Source organism: Caloenas nicobarica, chromosome 10, assembly GCF_036013445.1.
Source record: "Caloenas nicobarica isolate bCalNic1 chromosome 10, bCalNic1.hap1, whole genome shotgun sequence".
NCBI lineage: Eukaryota > Metazoa > Chordata > Aves > Columbiformes > Columbidae > Caloenas > Caloenas nicobarica.
This window is the reverse complement of record NC_088254.1, coordinates 2,764,218-2,782,498: the sequence shown is the minus strand read 5'-3', so window position 1 is coordinate 2,782,498 and position 18,281 is coordinate 2,764,218. Positions and strand designations below refer to the sequence as shown.

Genomic DNA, 18,281 nt, shown 5'->3' with positions numbered 1-18,281 from the left:
GTTCCTGGGTGCTCACCCTGCAGCCCTGCCCGGTCCCTCGGGGACAGGGACGAGGAGCTCGGGGTGTCCCCTGCATGAGCGCCCACCATCCCGCCTCTCCTCTGCTTCTCCCTGTCCCAAATTGACCCCTGAAAATAGGATTAGGAGATTAAATCAGCCCGCACAGCCTCCCTGCTCTCACACATGGCGCTGGCGGAGTTGTCCCCAGGTTTGCTGGCTCCCCGTGACCGATTGCTGCTCGGTGTCACCTGCAAAGCTGCTGCCAGACCCGAAATGTCACAACCTCGCAGCCGCGACACCGGGAGCTACTGCTCGTTGGTGGGTACCGAAAACACGAGACGGTGTGGACACGCGCGTGGTTTGGTGTGAGGTTTATTCCGGAGCTGGGGGGACGCAGCCTCCCGCGGTGGCAGTGACATGTCTCTGGAGAAGCCCTGTGTCCCTTCGGCGAGCAGCTCGATGCTGTTTTGGCTCTGTCCGAGCGGTGGAAGGGTTTACGGGGAGGGCCAGCGCTCTGAGAGCTGCCCTGACCTCGTTTTGCCCCTCTGTGTTTGCTCAGGCGTTTTGGGAGAGCCTGGGCTGTGGCTCAATATAATAATCGAACATTTCAAATTCAAAGTAATCCTTCCCCCCTTTCTGAGGGTCATATTTAACCGGGCTTTCCCTGCTCCGTGGTGGGGTTTGGTTGCTCTGCCTGACCCCACCTGAGCAACCTTCTCTTTGCTTCTCGTGATGTTAGAGATCACCTCTTATTCTGTAATGATATCCCATTTCAATTTTTATTTTACCCCCCGTCTGTCTTCTAATGAGAGGATCTGCTCTGAGACCCCACCAGCCAGCACAGGAGGAAAAGTGGTTTGATTAGAATTTTATTAAGGATTTTTTGGGCTTCGAGGAGACTGTGGTTATCTTTGGCTTTTCTACCTCAAACTCTGGCCTTTTGTTCTCCCTGGTGTGTTTTTAATCTCAAGTGACAGAACTGGTTTTGTGCTGGAGGAAGCAGCGGCCGCCTCGTCCGCTCTGAGCAGGGCGAGCGCTAACGAGGGCTGGGGAGCGCTGACGAACCCTCCCCGAATGAAGACGACCTAAAATCATCAGGAAAAAGAAAACAGCTTCAAAGAGTGAGTGTCACTTTTCATCTCAATTAACTTTCCTTTCCTAGGATTGGGTTTCTCAACTTCCTATTAATCTTCCGGCAGTTCAGAGTCAGGTTTTAATTTGTAATAAGAGCAAGCAGAGGTGGGGGACAAGAAAAGAAAAAAAGCTATTCCCGTTCAGCTTAGGAGCACTTATCTGAAGAAAACCGATTTTCTTTTTGCCCCGTTCTTTAATTAACTGTAGCATTTCCTTTGGAATCTCGTCTTTTGACGTTGCCATCTTTTTGGGGTAAAAACCCCTTGCTCCTCAAGCCCAGACTGCTCCAATACCACCAGGGAGGCACAAATTAGAAATAGTTACGATAAAGCATTTGGGGGTTTGGTTTTAAAGGGTATTTGCTAAACCTGGTTTGGAACAGCGATGCCTAGAGCCAATTAAAGCCACCTAACGAGGACATGCTGGGCAAGGCGAGAAGACTCTTCAGCAACCCATTTTGCCCCAGCAATTAGTGTAAAAATTCACTGTGGAGAGGATTTATTTGAAAGCAAAGTGATTTTTCTGGTTGGAAGTTCCAAGGCGAGTCATTTCCAGAGGGGACTAAGGCTTTTCCAGGAGGGAGCAGGGTGTTTGGGGGGTGTAGCCATGCTGGAGGGGTGACATTCTTCTTCTTTGGGCCAATCCTGCGCATGGGCATCTCCCTCAGGCACTGGAGGTGCTGCCTCGCGGAAGGGGAAGGCAGTTTTATTTTTAGTTTTGGGGAGGGGAGGGTTGGAGCTGCATCTCGCTCACTTCTGTGCCAGTTTCATGATGAGACTTTTCCACTCCGCTCTCTTCTGTGTGATGTAGGAGGGGGTGAGGAGCTGCAGCAGAGGCTCCGGCCGGCCCCCGAGGTGTCCCCAACAAAGAGCCTCCGCGTTGCAGATCACGTACATCCCGCAGTCGTAGCTGTTCTGCTGGGCGGGCGCCTTCTCCTCCACAAAGGTGGCTTTGCCCCCTCTCTTGCCCAAAAAGCTCTCCAGCTTCCCTGCGACTTGCTTGGCGTGGAAGGAGTTGCATTTACTGTGAGAATCGTAATGGGAGAAGCAGTTTTTGTCCCTGAAATAAACCAGTAAGCTCCAGTGGGAGCCCCCAGCGACCTGGTTGGAGTTATCGTTGATGGGTAAGAACACCAGGTTCTTGCGGAGAAGGTCCAGCGGTTCGAGGAATATGGCTATTTCTTCCTGACTAAGGGCACATTTAATGAACTGAGCCACTTCGGGGCTGATGAAACAAACCTGCTCGTGAAATTCTTGGAACTGGTGGTTGGCAAAGTACTCGAAGGCGAAGCCGATGACGCGATCGTTAAGCCAGTTTGGGGGTTCCAGCAAAGCGACGTCCGACTGCCGCAGCAAACTGTCCATGTAACTGAGAACAACAGGGTCCATCCTGCGCGGGTCGGGGCTGCGGCACTCCGGGAATCTTCGAAAGCTGAAACACAGAAAGAGGAATTAAGGAATTAGATCCCACGTGGGACAAAGTCCAGCACAACAAACATTTCGGGGAGAAAAAGCCCAGGTTTCCCAGGTGGATATTTGCGGGAGCAGATGGAGGACGCGCTGCTCGTCCTCTGCAGTGTCTGCCGGGCTGAGCCCGGCTCTTCCACGGCTCTTGGAGCCGTGCGTGGCTCCCATCAGATATAAACCTTGCATCGCTGTGATCTTCACCTCAAAGCAAAGCGATTTCAAAGCAGTTCCTGCTCGGGAATGTCAGGCACGCCTTCAGTTCCGCGCTTCGCACAGAAACTGTACATCACCCAGGAGAAGCCAGTGGGTGTTTCGGTGTCTCACCTGCACAGTGAATTCTTTGCCATCACTTCTGTTCCGTAAATAAAAGTCATTTTGGGGGCTGTCTGACAGGCATGTGGTCCCTTTTGCCGCGCGGATAGCGCCGCAGCTCGTTGCCAGACGCGTGACCTGTTCCAGGAGAACCGGCTGGCCCACCGGCACAGGAGCCTCGGTGCGGTGAGTGAGGAAAACAAAGCGAATCGAGATCCCAAACAAACCAGTTCCCCGCCATGGGAACCTTCAGGACAACTCTCTGCCTCGCCGGCAGAGATTTCAATAACTCGAGTGCCACCGAAGCTGGTTTGCAAAGTGTCTATCGTTTTTTGGCTCAGGTGTTAGAGAAGTTGTCTAACACAGGTTTTAACTTGCTAAAATTTTGCTCACAAGAGGAGAAAGCACTTGGGGGGACGCTGGGTCCCCGCAGGCTTCCACTGGTGACATCCACCTGCGAACAGAAGTGATCGGTCACAGTGACCTGCTCTTGCCCATCTTTTACTCTGTTATTTGTCCAGCCTACGCTCTTCCCTGTTCGTCTGCGCCTGCTTTCCATAAATCGACGCTGCTTGTCCTTAAAAAGGCGCCTGGAAGTTCCAGCAGCCCCGTAGCGCCCAGTTCTCCCCACCCACGCGTCTGACATTGCGCTCAAGGGACTTCAGCAGATCTTCCAGGCCAGACAACTCCCGGCTCCTTTCCGTTTATCAGGTTACCTGAGTATGCACTAATTCTGGTTTTTCCACCAGTCGTATAATTCCTTTTCCTGTTGCATTTGCTGCTTTTGCGTCCTGGGGGGGTTAAAGGGTGTTTCAAGAGTGTGCTGGGAGGTGCTACTCAATAGATGACAAAATACTCACTGGCGCCAGACTAGGATTTTGGGAGGAGATCTTGCGAAAAGAAACTTTTGATTTAAACCCTTTATATCCAACCCGTTTTTCCTTTTGCTCTCACATCCCCCAGCCCAGGTTTGAGCCCCCGCCGCTTGGACAGGGCTGGAAATGCCGCAGCTGGGGACAGCGGTGACACGGAGCTGCTTTGGCCTCACCCTTTCCATCAAAAACGAGCTGAGGATTTCTTAAAGCACTGCGTGAAAACTAATAACAATAAGATCACTTTAATATGATAAATAAGACACTGATTATCTGTTAAGATGGGGGAAATAAAACAATCAAGTCTTGTGTTGTTTACATGTTAGGAAGAAGTAGATCTGTGCTGCTTCTTACGACGTGAATCATGAAAAGAAATCCTTCCTGGCCAGGTATGCATAAATTAAGAGAGATTTATCTCTCAAAAATCTTGGCACGGTGACACGGCATGCGATTTGGAAAGGACCGAGTGGATGAAGCACGCTGCATGTGTCATACATCGGAAGGGCCAAGGGAGAGCATCTGGGGCTTGAAAAAGCTAATTACTGTTTGTGTGTCGCTGGGAGAGCCCAGACGTGCCAAGCGGCAAGAGTCACCGAGAGGAAGGGGAGCAGTTGTTATTTATACCCAGCAAACACAATGGTGTTTGGACACACTCCCTACGGTCAGGAGCTCCAGCTCCTTCTGAGTTTGCGGAGCAGAACCTTCGCAACAGCCTGCGGTATAAAAACAAACCGAAAACATCTAAACCGAGTCCCAGCAACTCCACTGCGTGCCCGAATATCGGCTTGTTTAACGAGCTGTACGTCCTGCTGGCCGAGAAGCGGGTTTAAAGGGGTCACTGCTGAAATGCCCCAAATTTTCCTTTAGTGAGTGTTTTTCCTGCTTAATCTTTTCCTAGAGATGTGCGAAATATGGCAAATCGCTTTCCAAACAGGATTACGGGCTGGGGAAGGAAGCGCGTGTCCCGTATTCTGTTAATTTTCCACTCTGCAGAAACATCGTTTGTGGTTTTTTTCAGTCAAGGGAAAAAAAAAAGACATTTGGCAGCTTTGTATAGTCAGGAAGGGAGAATGGTTCTAGCAAATGCTTAATTGCCACTAGCTACTACTTTTCATTTTATTGCCATCTGGTATTTGTGAAACCGCTTGTCCGGGTGACTCACTGTGCGCAGCTCCAAGGAAAACCCTTCGTGGGCTCGGCCGCCACTTCAGGTAAGCGGCGAGGACCCAAAAACCGCCGCGGAGCTGTGAAAACCCGGCAGAGAAGTTGGTTTTTTGGGGAGAACCTCCCCGTCGAAACCAAAGATGAAGGTGGGAGGTGGATCTGAGCATCTCCGAGGTTGAAAACCAGTTGGATCGCTCAAGCGCAGCCAGGATTCACTTCCTGAAGGCGCCGGTGTGCTCCGTTCAGAAATTTTCATAAAAATAGCAATCAATACTGATGCAGGCCTGGAATATTTGTTGCAGGTTGGCAACAAGAGTCTCGTTCGTTCATTTTACTTGCACATTAGTAGTTGGAATTTGTGCAAAGTCTGTGGAATCCTCGGCTTCTCGGAGGATGAGAAAAAGGAGCAATTAGATAAAAATGTCGTCAAGCCAACCAAGATGAAACCACCTGTTTCGTTTATGGACTTGAAAACGCTGCTGTCTTGCATCAACATGGCAACAAGTCAAGTTTCATCTCCAAATTACAACAATTTAACAAATAAGCTGTGAGTTTGATTCATAAACTGACTGGGCTCCTTTGCGTCCAAGATGCAAAGCAAAACCTGTCATTTTTTGACCAAAAAAACCCCCAAACCTATTATTTTCACAACATTAAAGACCTTCCGTATGTAATTGATGCTCTGAAGGCAGCACTTGAGAGCCAGGGAAAGAAGCTCCCTAGTAATTGAGTGTAAATAGGCAGCGATGGAGCAAAGGATTAAGGATGAATCAGGTTCCTAAAGTCTATTTTAATAAATTAAAGGTGCTAAGAACATCCAGAGTGAATATTTTAAGGCGCCGCGTCCCTAAACTCCTGTACCAAATTTAAAGAATATGGAGGGAAATACCAAAAGCCATCTGGAAGACAAATTATTCAGACTTTACTGGGGAAGAGTAGGAGGGGCTGAGAAGTTTTCGGCAGCTTAACTGAGGTCTTTGGAACGATCAAGTGTAAAAGTCCCCATGATTTAACCACCAGACTGTTCCCTTTTCCTAAAAATAGAGTTTTTAGACACCGTGTCAGCGCTCTTAATAGCGGCCGTTGTTAACGGGAGCAAGATTAGAGAAGAAACATTAATTTCTATTGATTAACCTGAGCTGGGCACCGGCAGCTGAGTCTCCGTCCTGACAGAGCCAGAGAAGAAACTCAAGCAAAATTAAACAACTAAAGCAGAAAAGAAGTGTGCTTGTCTACTCTTGTGTTAAATATAAGTGATCTCTTTGTAGCCTATAGATTATGAGTCCTGTGTGAGATGAAAACAGAGATTTTTGCGGGTTCGACAGGTCCTGGAAGAAAACATTTATAATTTCTGTGAGCATGGGCAATGCCCAAACCTTTCCATTCCCCACAAATTCCCCAAACCGGCTGCTCTACGCATCCAAATTCCAGAACTTCGCTTTGTTTCACAACACCTCACAGGGCAGGAGACTAAAAACCGGAGGGATGACACCAAATGCTACTAAAAATAAGTTTGACAGGAAGAAAAAATAATTCAGTGAGCGGAGGATGAGCGATGGCACCGCGACGCTCCCTGAAATAATGACGGGAAACCCTCCGATCATTGGAGCGATGGTAAACCGGGGGTCAACGGGTTGGATTCACCTATTTTGAGGAAAAACGTGCTCAAGAGAGAGGTGGGAAGTGCTGGGAGGGAATTTAATTTGCCTGGAAGACCTAAAGGTCGCAGGGAGTTGGTGACAAGAAGGAGTTTGGTCATGAGAAGGGGTTTGGTGACAAAGGGTTTGGTGACAAGGGGAAGGGGTTTAGTGGGAAGGGGCTTGGTGACAAGAAGGGGTTTGGTGACCAAGGGTTTGGTGACAAGGGGAAGGGGTTTAGTGGGAAGGGGCTTGGTGACAAGAAGGGGTTTGGTGACCAAGGGTTTGGTGACAAGGGGAAGGGGTTTAGTGGGAAGGGGCTTGGTGACAAGAAGGGGTTTGGTGACCAAGGGTTTGGTGACAAGGGGAAGGGGTTTAGTGGGAAGGGGAAAAGGGTTTAGTGGGAAGGGGCTTGGTGACAAGGGGTTTGGTGACAAGAAGGGGTTTGGTGACAAGTTGTTTTGTCAGGGGAAGGGGTTTGGTGACCAATGGTTTGGTGACAAGGGGAAGGGGTTTAGTGGGAAGGGGTTTGGTGACAAGGGCTTTGGTGACAAGAAGGGCTTTGGTGACAAGAAGGGCTTTGGTGACAAGGGGTTTGGTGACAAGTTGTTTTGTCAGGGGAAGGGGTTTGGTGACAAGAAGGGGTTTGGTGACAAGAAGGGGTTTAGCAAGAGGGGGTTTAGCAAGAGGGGGTTTGGTGACAAGAAGGGGTTTAGTGACAAGTTGTTTTGTCAGGGGAAGGGGTTTGGTGACCAATGGTTTGGTGACAAGGGGAAGGGGTTTACTGGGAAGGGGAAGGAGGTTTAGTGGGAAGGGGTTTGGTGACAAGAAGGGCTTTGGTGACAAGAAGGGGTTTAGTGACAAGGGGTTTGGTGACAAGTTGTTTTGTCAGGGGAAGGGCTTTGGTGACAAGAAGGGGTTTAGCAAGAGGGGGTTTAGCAAGAAGGGGTTTGGTGACAAGAAGGGGTTTAGTGACAAGTTGTTTTGTCAGGGGAAGGGGTTTGGTGACAAGGGGCTTGGTGACAAGAAGGGGTTTGGTGACAAGTTGTTTTGTCGGGGGAAGGGGTTTGGTGACCAATGGTTTGGTGACAAGGGGAAGGAGGTTTAGTGGGAAGGGGTTTGGTGACAAGAAGGGCTTTGGTGACAAGAAGGGGTTTAGTGACAAGGGGTTTGGTGACAAGTTGTTTTGTCAGGGCAAGGGGTTTGGTGACAAGAAGGGGTTTGGTGACAAGAAGGGGCTTGGTGACAAGAAGGGGTTTAGCAAGAGGGGGTTTAGCAACAAGTGGTTTGGTGACAAGAAGGGGTTTGGTGACAAGAAGGGGTTTGGTGACAAGGGGTTGGGTCAGGGGAAGGCGTTTGGCGGGAAGGGGTTCGCTGACAGACTGGGGTGCCGTCGCTCTGTGGAGCGGGGGGATCGGCCCCCCCGGGACATCGGGCCCGTCCCGCTGCCGGTTCTCGGCCGATCAGCGGGAATCACGGGGCTGGAGCGGGACCCCGTGCTGGGCCCGCTCCCTGCCAGCCCACCCCGGTGCCGGTAACGCGGCTCTGTGCTTACCGATTTTAACCACTTTACCCCTCAAAACGCGCGTCGAAGCCTCCGGGCCCGGTGGAGGCCGGTACGAACCCGCCGCGGCCTGCGCGCCCACCGGGCCCCGCACCCCGCTCCCGGGCCCCTCCGGACGCCGCTGTTGCCATGGCAACGCGGGCCGCCCCCCCCCCACCCCGCTCACCTGCCGCCTCATCGCCCGCTCGCCCTCCGCGGCGCCGGCACCGGCCGGTTGCTGCGCGCTGCCGTAAAGCTGGCAGCGCCGGCGTCGTAACGACCCGCCGGCCGCTGGGGGTGCGCGGGGGGAAGGCATCGAGGGGCGGGGCGATGGGCGGGGCCAGCGGAGGGGCGGGGCTATCGGTGGGGTGGGGCGCGCGCGGGCAGTCGGGCGGCGCCCGGGCGGCGGGAGCGCGAGCGCCCGTTCCACCCGCCTCGCGACCGCCCCTCAGCAGCGGCGCGCGGGAGCCCCCTCAGCGGCGGCGGCGGCGGGAGCGGGATGAGCCGCGCCCGGCACCCAGGTGAGCGGCGGCGGCGCTGGGCGGGGGCCTCCCGGTGGCTGTGGGGGGCTCCGTGTGTGTGTGTGAGGAGGGGGGGAACGGCGGGCGCGGTGCCGCCGCTCGGGGGTTCGCCGCGTCCCGCTCGGCGGTGAGCCGAGCGCCGTCGGAGCATCGCCCGGTAGCGCCGCGGGGCCGGCGGGGAGCCTTTTGTTCGGAGCGGATGGAGGGCGAGTCCCTCCGGGGGCGCGGGGCCCCGCGTTCGCGCGGCGGGTGGCGGTGGCCGGGCCCACGCGTGGCCGCCCCGCCGGGGGAAGCGGCGGGCACGGGGTGCGGGGCGGCTCCGTCCTCGGGCGTCCCCACGCGTGGCAGCGCTGCGGGGCTGCCACTTTTCACCGACGCGCTGCAGTTTACACCCGTTTCGGGGTGGGTCGGACACGCGAGACGTGAAAAAAACCAGCCTGGGAAGGGGGGGAGGGAGGGGAGCTTGTCCCTCCCTTGGTGTTTCCAGCGTCACCCGTGGGTCTGCGGGCTGGCAGCGTCCCCGCACCCCCCACGCGTGGGTGACAGCCCTGGCACCGCGGCGGTGGGCGCTGCGACGGCACCGGAGAGCCCGTCACGCCGCCCATCGCCAGCAGCGTTGCCCATTCCCACCCTGTCTGAACGACGCATTTCTGTTTTTCAACGTACTACTTGAACCTGCTCCCCGTCGCTCCGGACCTTGATGGGAGCGCTGCTCTTCTGAAGGCTAAAAACAGTCGATATTTTGTTCTGGAATTTTCCTAAATGTAGCCAAAATGGCCTTTGCTTCATCTTCACCAAACACCCTTCAACGTGGCTCAGGGTACGACCTGCCGCAAGTTCAGAGCTGGGCATTTTTTTTGCCCTTCTTCTTAGAGATGGGCTTCTTCCTCCTCTACTTACGTTTTCATATCCTGAAATCAAGCTGAGATTAATAAAGTCGGGAGCGTGAGCTCAGCAGAAATCATGGCTTTCACATCCCTCGCTGCAGCGCGGTACCCTGCCCATCGGCGGGTAAAAATATAATCACGTAGCGGCAGAGGGAGCAGGGCAGTGCTGCCGTGGGGAGAGAAAACAGCACGGTATTTTGCTAAATTGATAACAAAGTGCTTTAATAAATTGCTTTGTGAACAGGTTATTAGTTGGGGAAATGGGTTTCTGGGTTTCTCGAGCGTTTTCTCAGCTCTTTTCCCTGGGGAACGCTAGGAAGTGACAAGGGAACGTTGTCTTCTCGTCTCTCCTGACGAGACGTGTGCGGACGCGGTGGTGATGGGCTGTGAATGCTTAAGTGCGACCTTACTGAGCTGAGCTTAACCGCAGGCACCAGCAAGCTCTGGTTGGGGTCGGAGAGGCAGCGTTATCACTGAAGAGCATGTTCTCTTTGGCCTGTCATCCCAGAATCGTGTGATAATCACAATTTCCCCGACGTCTTTGAGTAAACTTACCAATTTCCATGGCATTTATAATTTTTCTAACAGTTTTTAATTAAAGTAAGAGGATTTTCTTTGCATTTTCCCTTATGAAGGTTCTCCCAGCCTTTGCTCTCACTCCTGGCTGTGATTTTTTTTTTTTTTTTTTTTCATCCCCAAGATCATTTCGGAAGCTGTCGCTCCGACTGCTGATGGTAGGGAAGGTAATTCAGCAGCCCTGGCACACAACTAATAAGCTTTTGTTTCCTGATCTATTAATGATGATGCAACTTTATATTTTTATTTATTTATTGCCAACAGTATGTAAATCAGGGTGGCTTTAGAGACGTCTCATCTTTATTGAAAAGGCCTATGGTCCGTCAGTGGTGCCTCTGAAACATCTGAAAAGAGGTTTGAATAATTTGATTCTCTTTATTTTTAAACAAGTATTAAAATATAGACTTGGCTTTGCAGAATTATTTCTTCTGTGCCTCCCTAGCTCCAGTTATGATTTATAAAGTTCACATTTCTACCTTTTTTTTTTTTTTTTTTTTTGGGTGGGCAAGCTGCATTTGAAGATTTAAAGGTATCAAATGGCCGACGTGACGTCTGCTGTTGCAGTATGTTTTCCAAATACCGGCACTTATATATGCCACCTAAACCCCAGACTAGCAAACCTTTGCGGTCCTTTGCTAGGAAAATCTAACCATCTCAATGTTTTATGCCTAAATTATTTTTCTTTAGGATGTTCGTGGTGATTTTTAGTGAGCGTTCACCATGTTTTTGGGAAAACCTCTGGGAATGTGAAGCATGTGAGGTCATGAAACCTGAGGTTACCTACATAACTTTAATTTAGCTCATTTTGAGGTAGGGCTGTACTAAGAAATATTGATCATAGAATTATTTGGGTTGGCTTGATTTCTGGAAGGACTTTATCGAGCTCACACATCGCTTCTCAGCATCACCCACAAGTCAACAGGGGGAGTACTGGGAGCACAGGGATGGTGCTGGTCCCTCCACTGGTTTGATGAGGAAAACCAGGATTCACCATCACAGCTTCAGGGCCAAGCAAGCCACATGGTCACGAAGCCTTAAATACCTTGAGTCTAGCAAAATTGCGAGCAAATGCGATCCAAGAGTTTCTAAAGCCATTTGGGGTAAGTGTAGCATGGGAATTTTCTGCCAAATTCTAGTTCTCGCTCCAAACCATGGAGCTTTGGGGTAGAATTCCATTAAAAATACATTTATGGGGGAGAAAACAAGGTCGTTGAGCCGCTTAGAATGTCTCAGCTGGTCAAACTCCGATTTCAGAAATTCCTGCCTCCCGCTGGTTTATAAATAAATTGGGATCGCGGTCCCACTAGCATGCGACATACTCGAGAAGAATGAAGGCAGACCGAGCGCCCGAGAAGAGGAACCCCATGGGTTTTACACGGGTCGTTTCGCTGTCGTTCGTTACGGAGTTGATGAAGCTCCCAGCCTGATCCTGGAGGCTGGTTCTCCAAGATGGGCTGGGTGCAGGTTTTGGCTTTAGAAGTTGGGGTTTTTTTTGTGTCTTGAGGTTAAAAAGAGCATCTTATTTTCTCAGGCTTGGGCTCTGCATGCCTGCATTTGCTTGACTTCCTCTTGAGTGAATGGGATTTCTCTCCTCTCTAAAAAGTAAACATGAGCATAAATATTTAAAGGATCGCAGCTTAAGTTTGCAAATTCGAGACTTTCTCTGGCATTCCTTTGGACAAAAGCAGGATCATCAGAGATTTCGGTTGTGTCTGGGTAGTTCTCTGCTCTGGGAAGAAGCTGTTAATTCTTTGGGTTTCCTGCTGCAAAAATATGACGCTGCGTTTTCAGGTGAGATAGCTGGGATTATCACAAAGCTCAGGCATGAGTTTCTTATTGAAATGTTGCTGGTGGGATGTCTACAGATCTTCAGAATTGAGATTATTTTTATGGTACTTTATTTTTCTTTACAGAGGCCAAATTTTTCCATAGGCTTTGGGTATATATGTGAAGGCACAGGTGTTTGGGATTGAGAATGCATAAGCCAAGCAGGTGAAACTCTTGCCAGATAATAGGTAATAACAGGAAAAAAGGGAAATGGAATAGTCTTTGTTTTCTCTATGTGACTCTTTAATAGTAAATCTTGCTGCTGTATTTGGCAGGTCGGGTGTCATGGTGTGATATACGTCCCGCTCATGTGTTTGTGATGATGTCTTAGCTTCTGTAACTTGGGAATTAAACTTCAACAAACCGTATGACCTCAGAAAACGTCAAAATTCAGAAAGAAAGCATATTCAACAGTGATTTTAGAACGGAACTCATTTTTGTATCCATTTAAAAAACATTATCAAGAGTTACGGCTCTACTACTCATCATGGTAGTGTTTTTTTTAGTCTGTGGGCAGAAATCCTATAACAGGTACCTATGGAAAACTCTTATAGGTGAAGTGAGAGCTGTATGTCTTTGCCACAAATGCTTTTCACTTTAAAAAAAACCCCATGGTTTTAATGCTACCCAGTTGTGTATTGCTGCTTCTAGGTTACTTATTTTTCTTCTTGGCATTGCTTTCCTCTGATGGATGACTGTAGGATCGCTCAGGGCAGAAGGGACCTTGGGAGGTCACTCTGTCCAAAATCCTGGTCCGAGCACGGTTGGCTGCGAAGTCAGACCGGGTTCCTTGTGGCTTTAGATGTCTCATGTTTGTCTTCTTCCAGTTGTGGTTTGCAGGTTGCAAGAGGAAGAGGGTAGGGGGGTGGTTTGGGCTGTATCGGGTGAAAAGTGTCCAAGGAGAACAAGATCACACGTGTTCCGTGGCAGTCCTTGTTCACGGAGCACATCTTTCCACTCGCGAGCGTGTTGAACTGCCATTTTACGCTGCATTTCCATGATTTGGTTAAGCTGATCCTAGTGGCAGGCTTCTGTTGAAAGAGGATCTGACCTGGCTGAAGTTAATCTTGGGAGGGGAACAAGGACAGTCCTCACCCGGGTCGATTTGCTGATAATCAGCCCGAAGCTGGCGAGCGGCTGGCATCGCGCTGTTTTGTTGGAAGCTCCTTGGAGGTGAAACGATCGTGCGCCGTTTTTCTGGGCAAAATGAAATAAATAAATGCCTGTTGATTTAAGGATTGTCGTTACTCCCCTGACTTCTTTCTGCCATTAAAATCTTGCATTGCAGTTCCTCTTTAGGCATGGAGGGGGATGAGGCATCTCTTTATTGTGTAGGGTCCTCATATGCTTTTGGCCATCCATGGCTTGGCACCAGCTCTGTGAAACAAAGCCATGGGTTGTGATTTTTGGCTATTTTTGCCTTTCTTACCAGCACTTTTTAGGGTGTGTTTGGACCCTTCGAGCTACGACGCTCCGTTTTCCACCAGGAACATCAATAGGGTCTGCTTGGTCGCATCCTCTTGCAGTTGATGTGAGAGAAGCACATGGGGAGACTTGTCCCAGCTCTTGTCTCATCCAAGCTCTCGTCTTGTCCAGCTACTGAATTACTGAGGTTTTTTTGCAGCTACATGCCTGACTTAAAGCAAAACATGGGCGTAGCTCTGTCGTGGTCTTCTTTCCTCTCTCTGTTGGGTTCTGGTGTGTATTTAAAGTGTCTCTGTGTCCCAGTGGAAGCTTATGAAATCCCCGTTGGTGTCAAAGCCCCATGGGCTGGCTGTGGGTTTAGGCTGGTCTAAAGTTGCCAGCCTCAAGGGGAGGGCTGGACCAGGCCCTTTCAACCGTGGTGTCTTCCATGGCTCACACTGGCTGCTCAGCTTCTCTTAGAGACATCATCTTGGTTTCCATCCTACGACTCGTAGAAGTTACTGTAAATATATCTCAGGACCGATGAGGAGCACAGCGGTGATCTGCTCCACTTGATTATTGTGTATGGTAGCAGAGACAAAATGTGTTTTAAAATACACAAATTGTAATGCACAGAAATACTGCATTCGGTGTGTAGTGGGTCGCTGTTCAATATTTTTACTTTTTGATAGTTAACTATTTGTTTAGGACCCAACTGAACATAGTGTTTATGTGAATGCTGATTTTTCTTATGCTGCTACTTTAGTTACCACCTCTGTTAATGTAAAACTGGTAAAAATATGTGGGTTTAAATATCAGATTTAAATCTCTCCACCTTGAATTGCTTCTGGTATACCCTAAAATGATCTTGAACCAGTGTTAGAGTTGCTCCTCTTTCAGCTTCTTGTTTAGTCTCCACTTTTATCCACCAAGCACTGATAATCTGACAGCCTCACCGCTGTTTTCTAATCAAAATTCTTATTACTATCTTCTGTTATATGTAAAGCACGACCTTTAAAAAGGTACATGATCCTGAATATGACAGATCACGGTTGAGCATTAATAGAAGTGGAGTGTCTAATCCATATAGATCTATCTTTGAAAAACCCAAGCTTTAAAACCAACCCGGACCATGAATGTTTTTGACAGGCAGCCAAGAATTCTCTTATTGTATTCGGCATCTACACAGTTGGTTTTGAGGGATGAACTTAAAACAAATTAATTTTAGAAGACTTTTGTAAGTCTACTCTCTTCTCACACTTTACTGAAATAAAATTCTCAAAAACATTGACATTTTCACTTTTGCAGTACTTGTTGAAGAACTGTTAGGTTGGTTTATGCTCATCGGGTGCATAGGACAACCTTCCCCGGGGAGGAATTAGTAAATGATTTAATTGTTAAGGAATGTGGTCCCATTAGGCAAAAATAAATAAATAAATGCAGTAGATCATTAGAAACATAGCCCTTGATTAAAATGTTGTCAACCAACTTGTTAAGATTTCAGAAGAGGGAGGTTATGTCATTAAATAACCCTTCTGGGGGTGCCTTTGAGAAACGTAAGTGCAGGGGAGCCAGTCCCTGCTCCTTAATTCACTGATTGCTCAGTAAACGAGGGATGGTTTTGGTGGTAAGGATGGCTGAACAACTCCTGCTCGAAGAAGGGACTTGGACAGATGCTGTTTAAAAGCAGAGCCACTGTTGCTTCCGCCTCTTTTCATCAGAAAATAAAGATACAGCCTCGCAGTGGGAAGTTTTTGCTGGACAGACACACAGCAGACGGGCAACTCGCTCGGGATTTGGGCCACCTCGTTTGCAAAGGAAGGTGACATGTCTCGGTGAGCAACACGGGCACGCACTGCGCGTTTCATCCTTCATGGCAAGAACATTGCAGAAATAATCCGAACAGGCAGGTGCTTGTGTTTTGCGTCAGAAGAGCGGGCTCCTCTGCTGCGGCCGTTGCCTTGGATAATCTTATCCGGCGGCGCTTCTCTGTGCCTGGAAGGTGAGCAAGGAGACAGGAGGACAATGCAGAGCAGAGGTCAGGTTTAGGTGCCTGCAGCAGATTACGAGGAATCCTAGAAACATTTCTAAACTATGAACAGCATGAACTAACCAAAAGCACGTATGATTTTATCAACAAAAAAACCCAGCCTTTTCTGCTCACTGCATAACCTTGTTCAAGCGCACCTTGATTTGTCAAAGCACGGGACCTGTTTCAAACTGTAGTTGTACTTCTTCAAATACATCTTTGATTTCACTGCGATCTGCAGTGATTTAATTAAGGAATTCATTAGCATTAATAAGTATCTGCAATAATATTTCTTCTGGTAAGGCTGAAGCTGGACAGTCGTTGCCCATCTCTTGCCCCACCACGTTTGCTGCCACTCTGTGGAAGGAACCTGGACTCAAGCGCATTGTTTCAGACCCAAATCCTTTTTTAATTACAGGAGGGGAGCTGCAGGCCTGTCTTCAAATGTATTGTTTCTGAGTTCAGCTCTACTGTATGTTCTGGTTTTATTCCTTTCCCTAGATTCATGTGATTTAAATACTGAATAGCCATTGCGATTAGGCTGTGGGGAGCAATACAAGAAATATGAGGGGAAAATAAATAAATTAATATATATATACACACACACAAAGAAGGGACCTCCAGCAAATGGAGTAAGGATAATGAAATAGAGAAAAAAGTGAGCATCAAAGTCCATGTCTGCGTTATTGAGAATTCATCCTCCCACCTAAAAGTCTTTGCTGGAAAGAAATGAGTTCTGAAAACTGAAAGAAGCGGGGGGAAAAACCCTTCCCTAATGTTTTCCTGTATTTTGTTCTTGTTGAAGGAAAGTGAGAACGTCACCCACAGCATTTGCTGCCTGGGATTTTAGCAACATGAGGGCTTTCCTCCTCTGGTTCGCTTCTCTGTGGTGCAGCTGTCCTGCTAGAACACTGCTTTCGTTTTTGTTTTGTGTGAGATGATGTGAAACTTGAGCAGTAAAAGCTGAATGAGAAGTTTCATGCAGTTGTTATAGTCTAGCGAATGGCCCTGGTGCGAGATCTCCAGTGCTAAATACGAACCATTTTCAATTGCATGAAAAACTTATTTAAAAACTCATTTTAAAAGTAGTTCAGTGCCGATATTTGTGATTCGGGCTCTGTGTGTGAGAGATTGCAATCTTCTCTCTTGCATTATGTTTATTTTTAGTAAAAATGAAATCCTTGAGAGAATACCTCTTCTTTCAAGGAAAGAAAAAATTTAAACCTGCAGACATGGATTTAAGATGTTTTAGGTGCAGTTTTTCTGTGCTATTTTATAAGTTATTTTTACCTGGACCATCCTCTGCACTGAGAAAGGTGGGATATTTTGTAGGACTGGACCAACTTTCTTTTGTGCTGTTTAGATTTTCTGGGAGCATAATCAACATACTTTTCTTTCAGGTATGCTCTTCAGGGAGTGGAGGGGACAAGTATTCAAAAAACTTGAACAATTTTCCTTAGGTGAAGGACCATTACAGGTTCAGATGCTGCTGTTATTAGCGAGACTCCTGCCAGCTGCAATTTAATTTTCTAAATGTATAAATGTTGAAATTCCTGATTGTTATGGAAGTATGTGTATTTGTGTGCTTTGTGGAGCTGTAGCTCTGAAACACTGGGATAATATTTAGGAAATATCATCAGATACTGATGGATTTGAAGAGGATAACTTCAGTCTCAGCTGATAATGCTAATTAATAATTAAAAAAATGCAACTGTTCTGGTTTCTAAACTCCATGCAACAAAAAAGCCTCATGGGATGCAAAATAAGCGTAAAGCTGCAAAGTCAGGTGTGAAAGTTGTGCAAAAAATAGTGAGTTAGGGACTTGGCGCCCACCAGTATTGTGCTTTGTAGACCTTGGATTGCTTTTCCTGGCATGCACCTTCTCCAGGAACAGCCTCTTGAGATGGGTGCTCTTGGAGCTTTGGAGGTGGCAGAAGCACAACGGAAGGAAATGAAGCTCCAAACTAGCAAACCAGATTTCCTCTGGTTTAGTTTTGCATCGTCGCGTTAGGCTGTAGGATCATCCTGATGTGAAGACCAAGCCAGAAGGTGCCGCAGTGGCGGGGAGGACACGGGTCAGGCCAGGTGAGACCTGCGGCCTTTGAGATCACCCTGTGGTTTTGCTGGTGTCGCTGCTTCGTTCTGCACCCGCCACTGCTCAGTAGCTCTGCAAATCCACACCTAAACTGCTTTTTTGTTCTGTTTTGTTTTTCTTTTGTTGTTGGTTTTAGTTTTGTTCGGTTTGTTTTCTTTTTTTCCCCAAGTACCTAAAAATAACCACGACTCTGGTCACCTGGTAGGAATCCTCGCCTATTGTAGAGGCAAGTAGGGAAGCAAACTTACTTTGGTGGCATTTGTTTGCTGATAAGACTGGGTTTTTAAAATCCATTTCCTTTCCTCATTCTCTACGTGCCTTCTAATTTCTCAAGAAACAAGGTATGGGTCCTTCTGGTGCCTTAGTGCAGAACTGAATTATTTTCTGTGTTTTCTGTGTGTACACTGAGATACACTGCAGTCCTATGTAACTCCATTTAGCGTGGGCCTCTGTGCAACTGTGTATTATTTTGAGGAAAATTAGTATTTTGCTCATGTTACAAAGTATAACCAATGGATTAGTGTTGCAGGTGAAATTTTCCTTTGGATTAGCTGCGTCGTTCTCTGTAACATGCCTGGAAAGGGTGAATACACACTTGCTCTTGCTTTTTTTTTCTGGTTTTAAATTTTATTTTTGCCCTGAAGCAGTTAATGCTGCAGCATGTGTTGATTTTTTGCTGGGCAAAAACAATACGAGGCAGTTGCTGTGGTCTGCAGGGTGGGGCTCGGGAAGGTCTTGTTTCTGATTCCCTTTGCTAGGCCAGGCTAATTATAGAGACAAACTGGGGAAGGAAGAGAACGGGGTCAATTAGAGC

General features: G+C 48.3%; 2 protein-coding genes across 4 annotated transcripts in view; one reads left to right on the top strand and one right to left on the bottom strand.

Moving 5' to 3' along the window:
* Positions 1-361: 361 nt before the first annotated feature.
* Positions 362-8,400, bottom strand: SENP8 (SUMO peptidase family member, NEDD8 specific). Its single transcript, XM_065641702.1, has 2 exons — positions 8,316-8,400; positions 362-2,565 (listed from the first exon to the last, which is right to left on the bottom strand). Exon 2 carries the CDS (start codon positions 2,520-2,522, stop codon positions 1,884-1,886), a length of 639 nt encoding a protein of 212 aa, XP_065497774.1. The 5' UTR covers positions 2,523-2,565; positions 8,316-8,400; the 3' UTR covers positions 362-1,883.
* A 157-nt stretch (positions 8,401-8,557) lies between these two features.
* The window catches only part of MYO9A (myosin IXA), a 163,085-nt gene continuing 153,361 nt past the window's right edge, over positions 8,558-18,281 (top strand). For all 3 annotated transcript variants that reach the window (XM_065641480.1, XM_065641481.1, XM_065641479.1), the window contains exon 1: positions 8,558-8,649. The gene's annotated coding sequence lies outside the window, so the exon portion shown is untranslated. The remainder of the gene's footprint in view (positions 8,650-18,281) is intronic.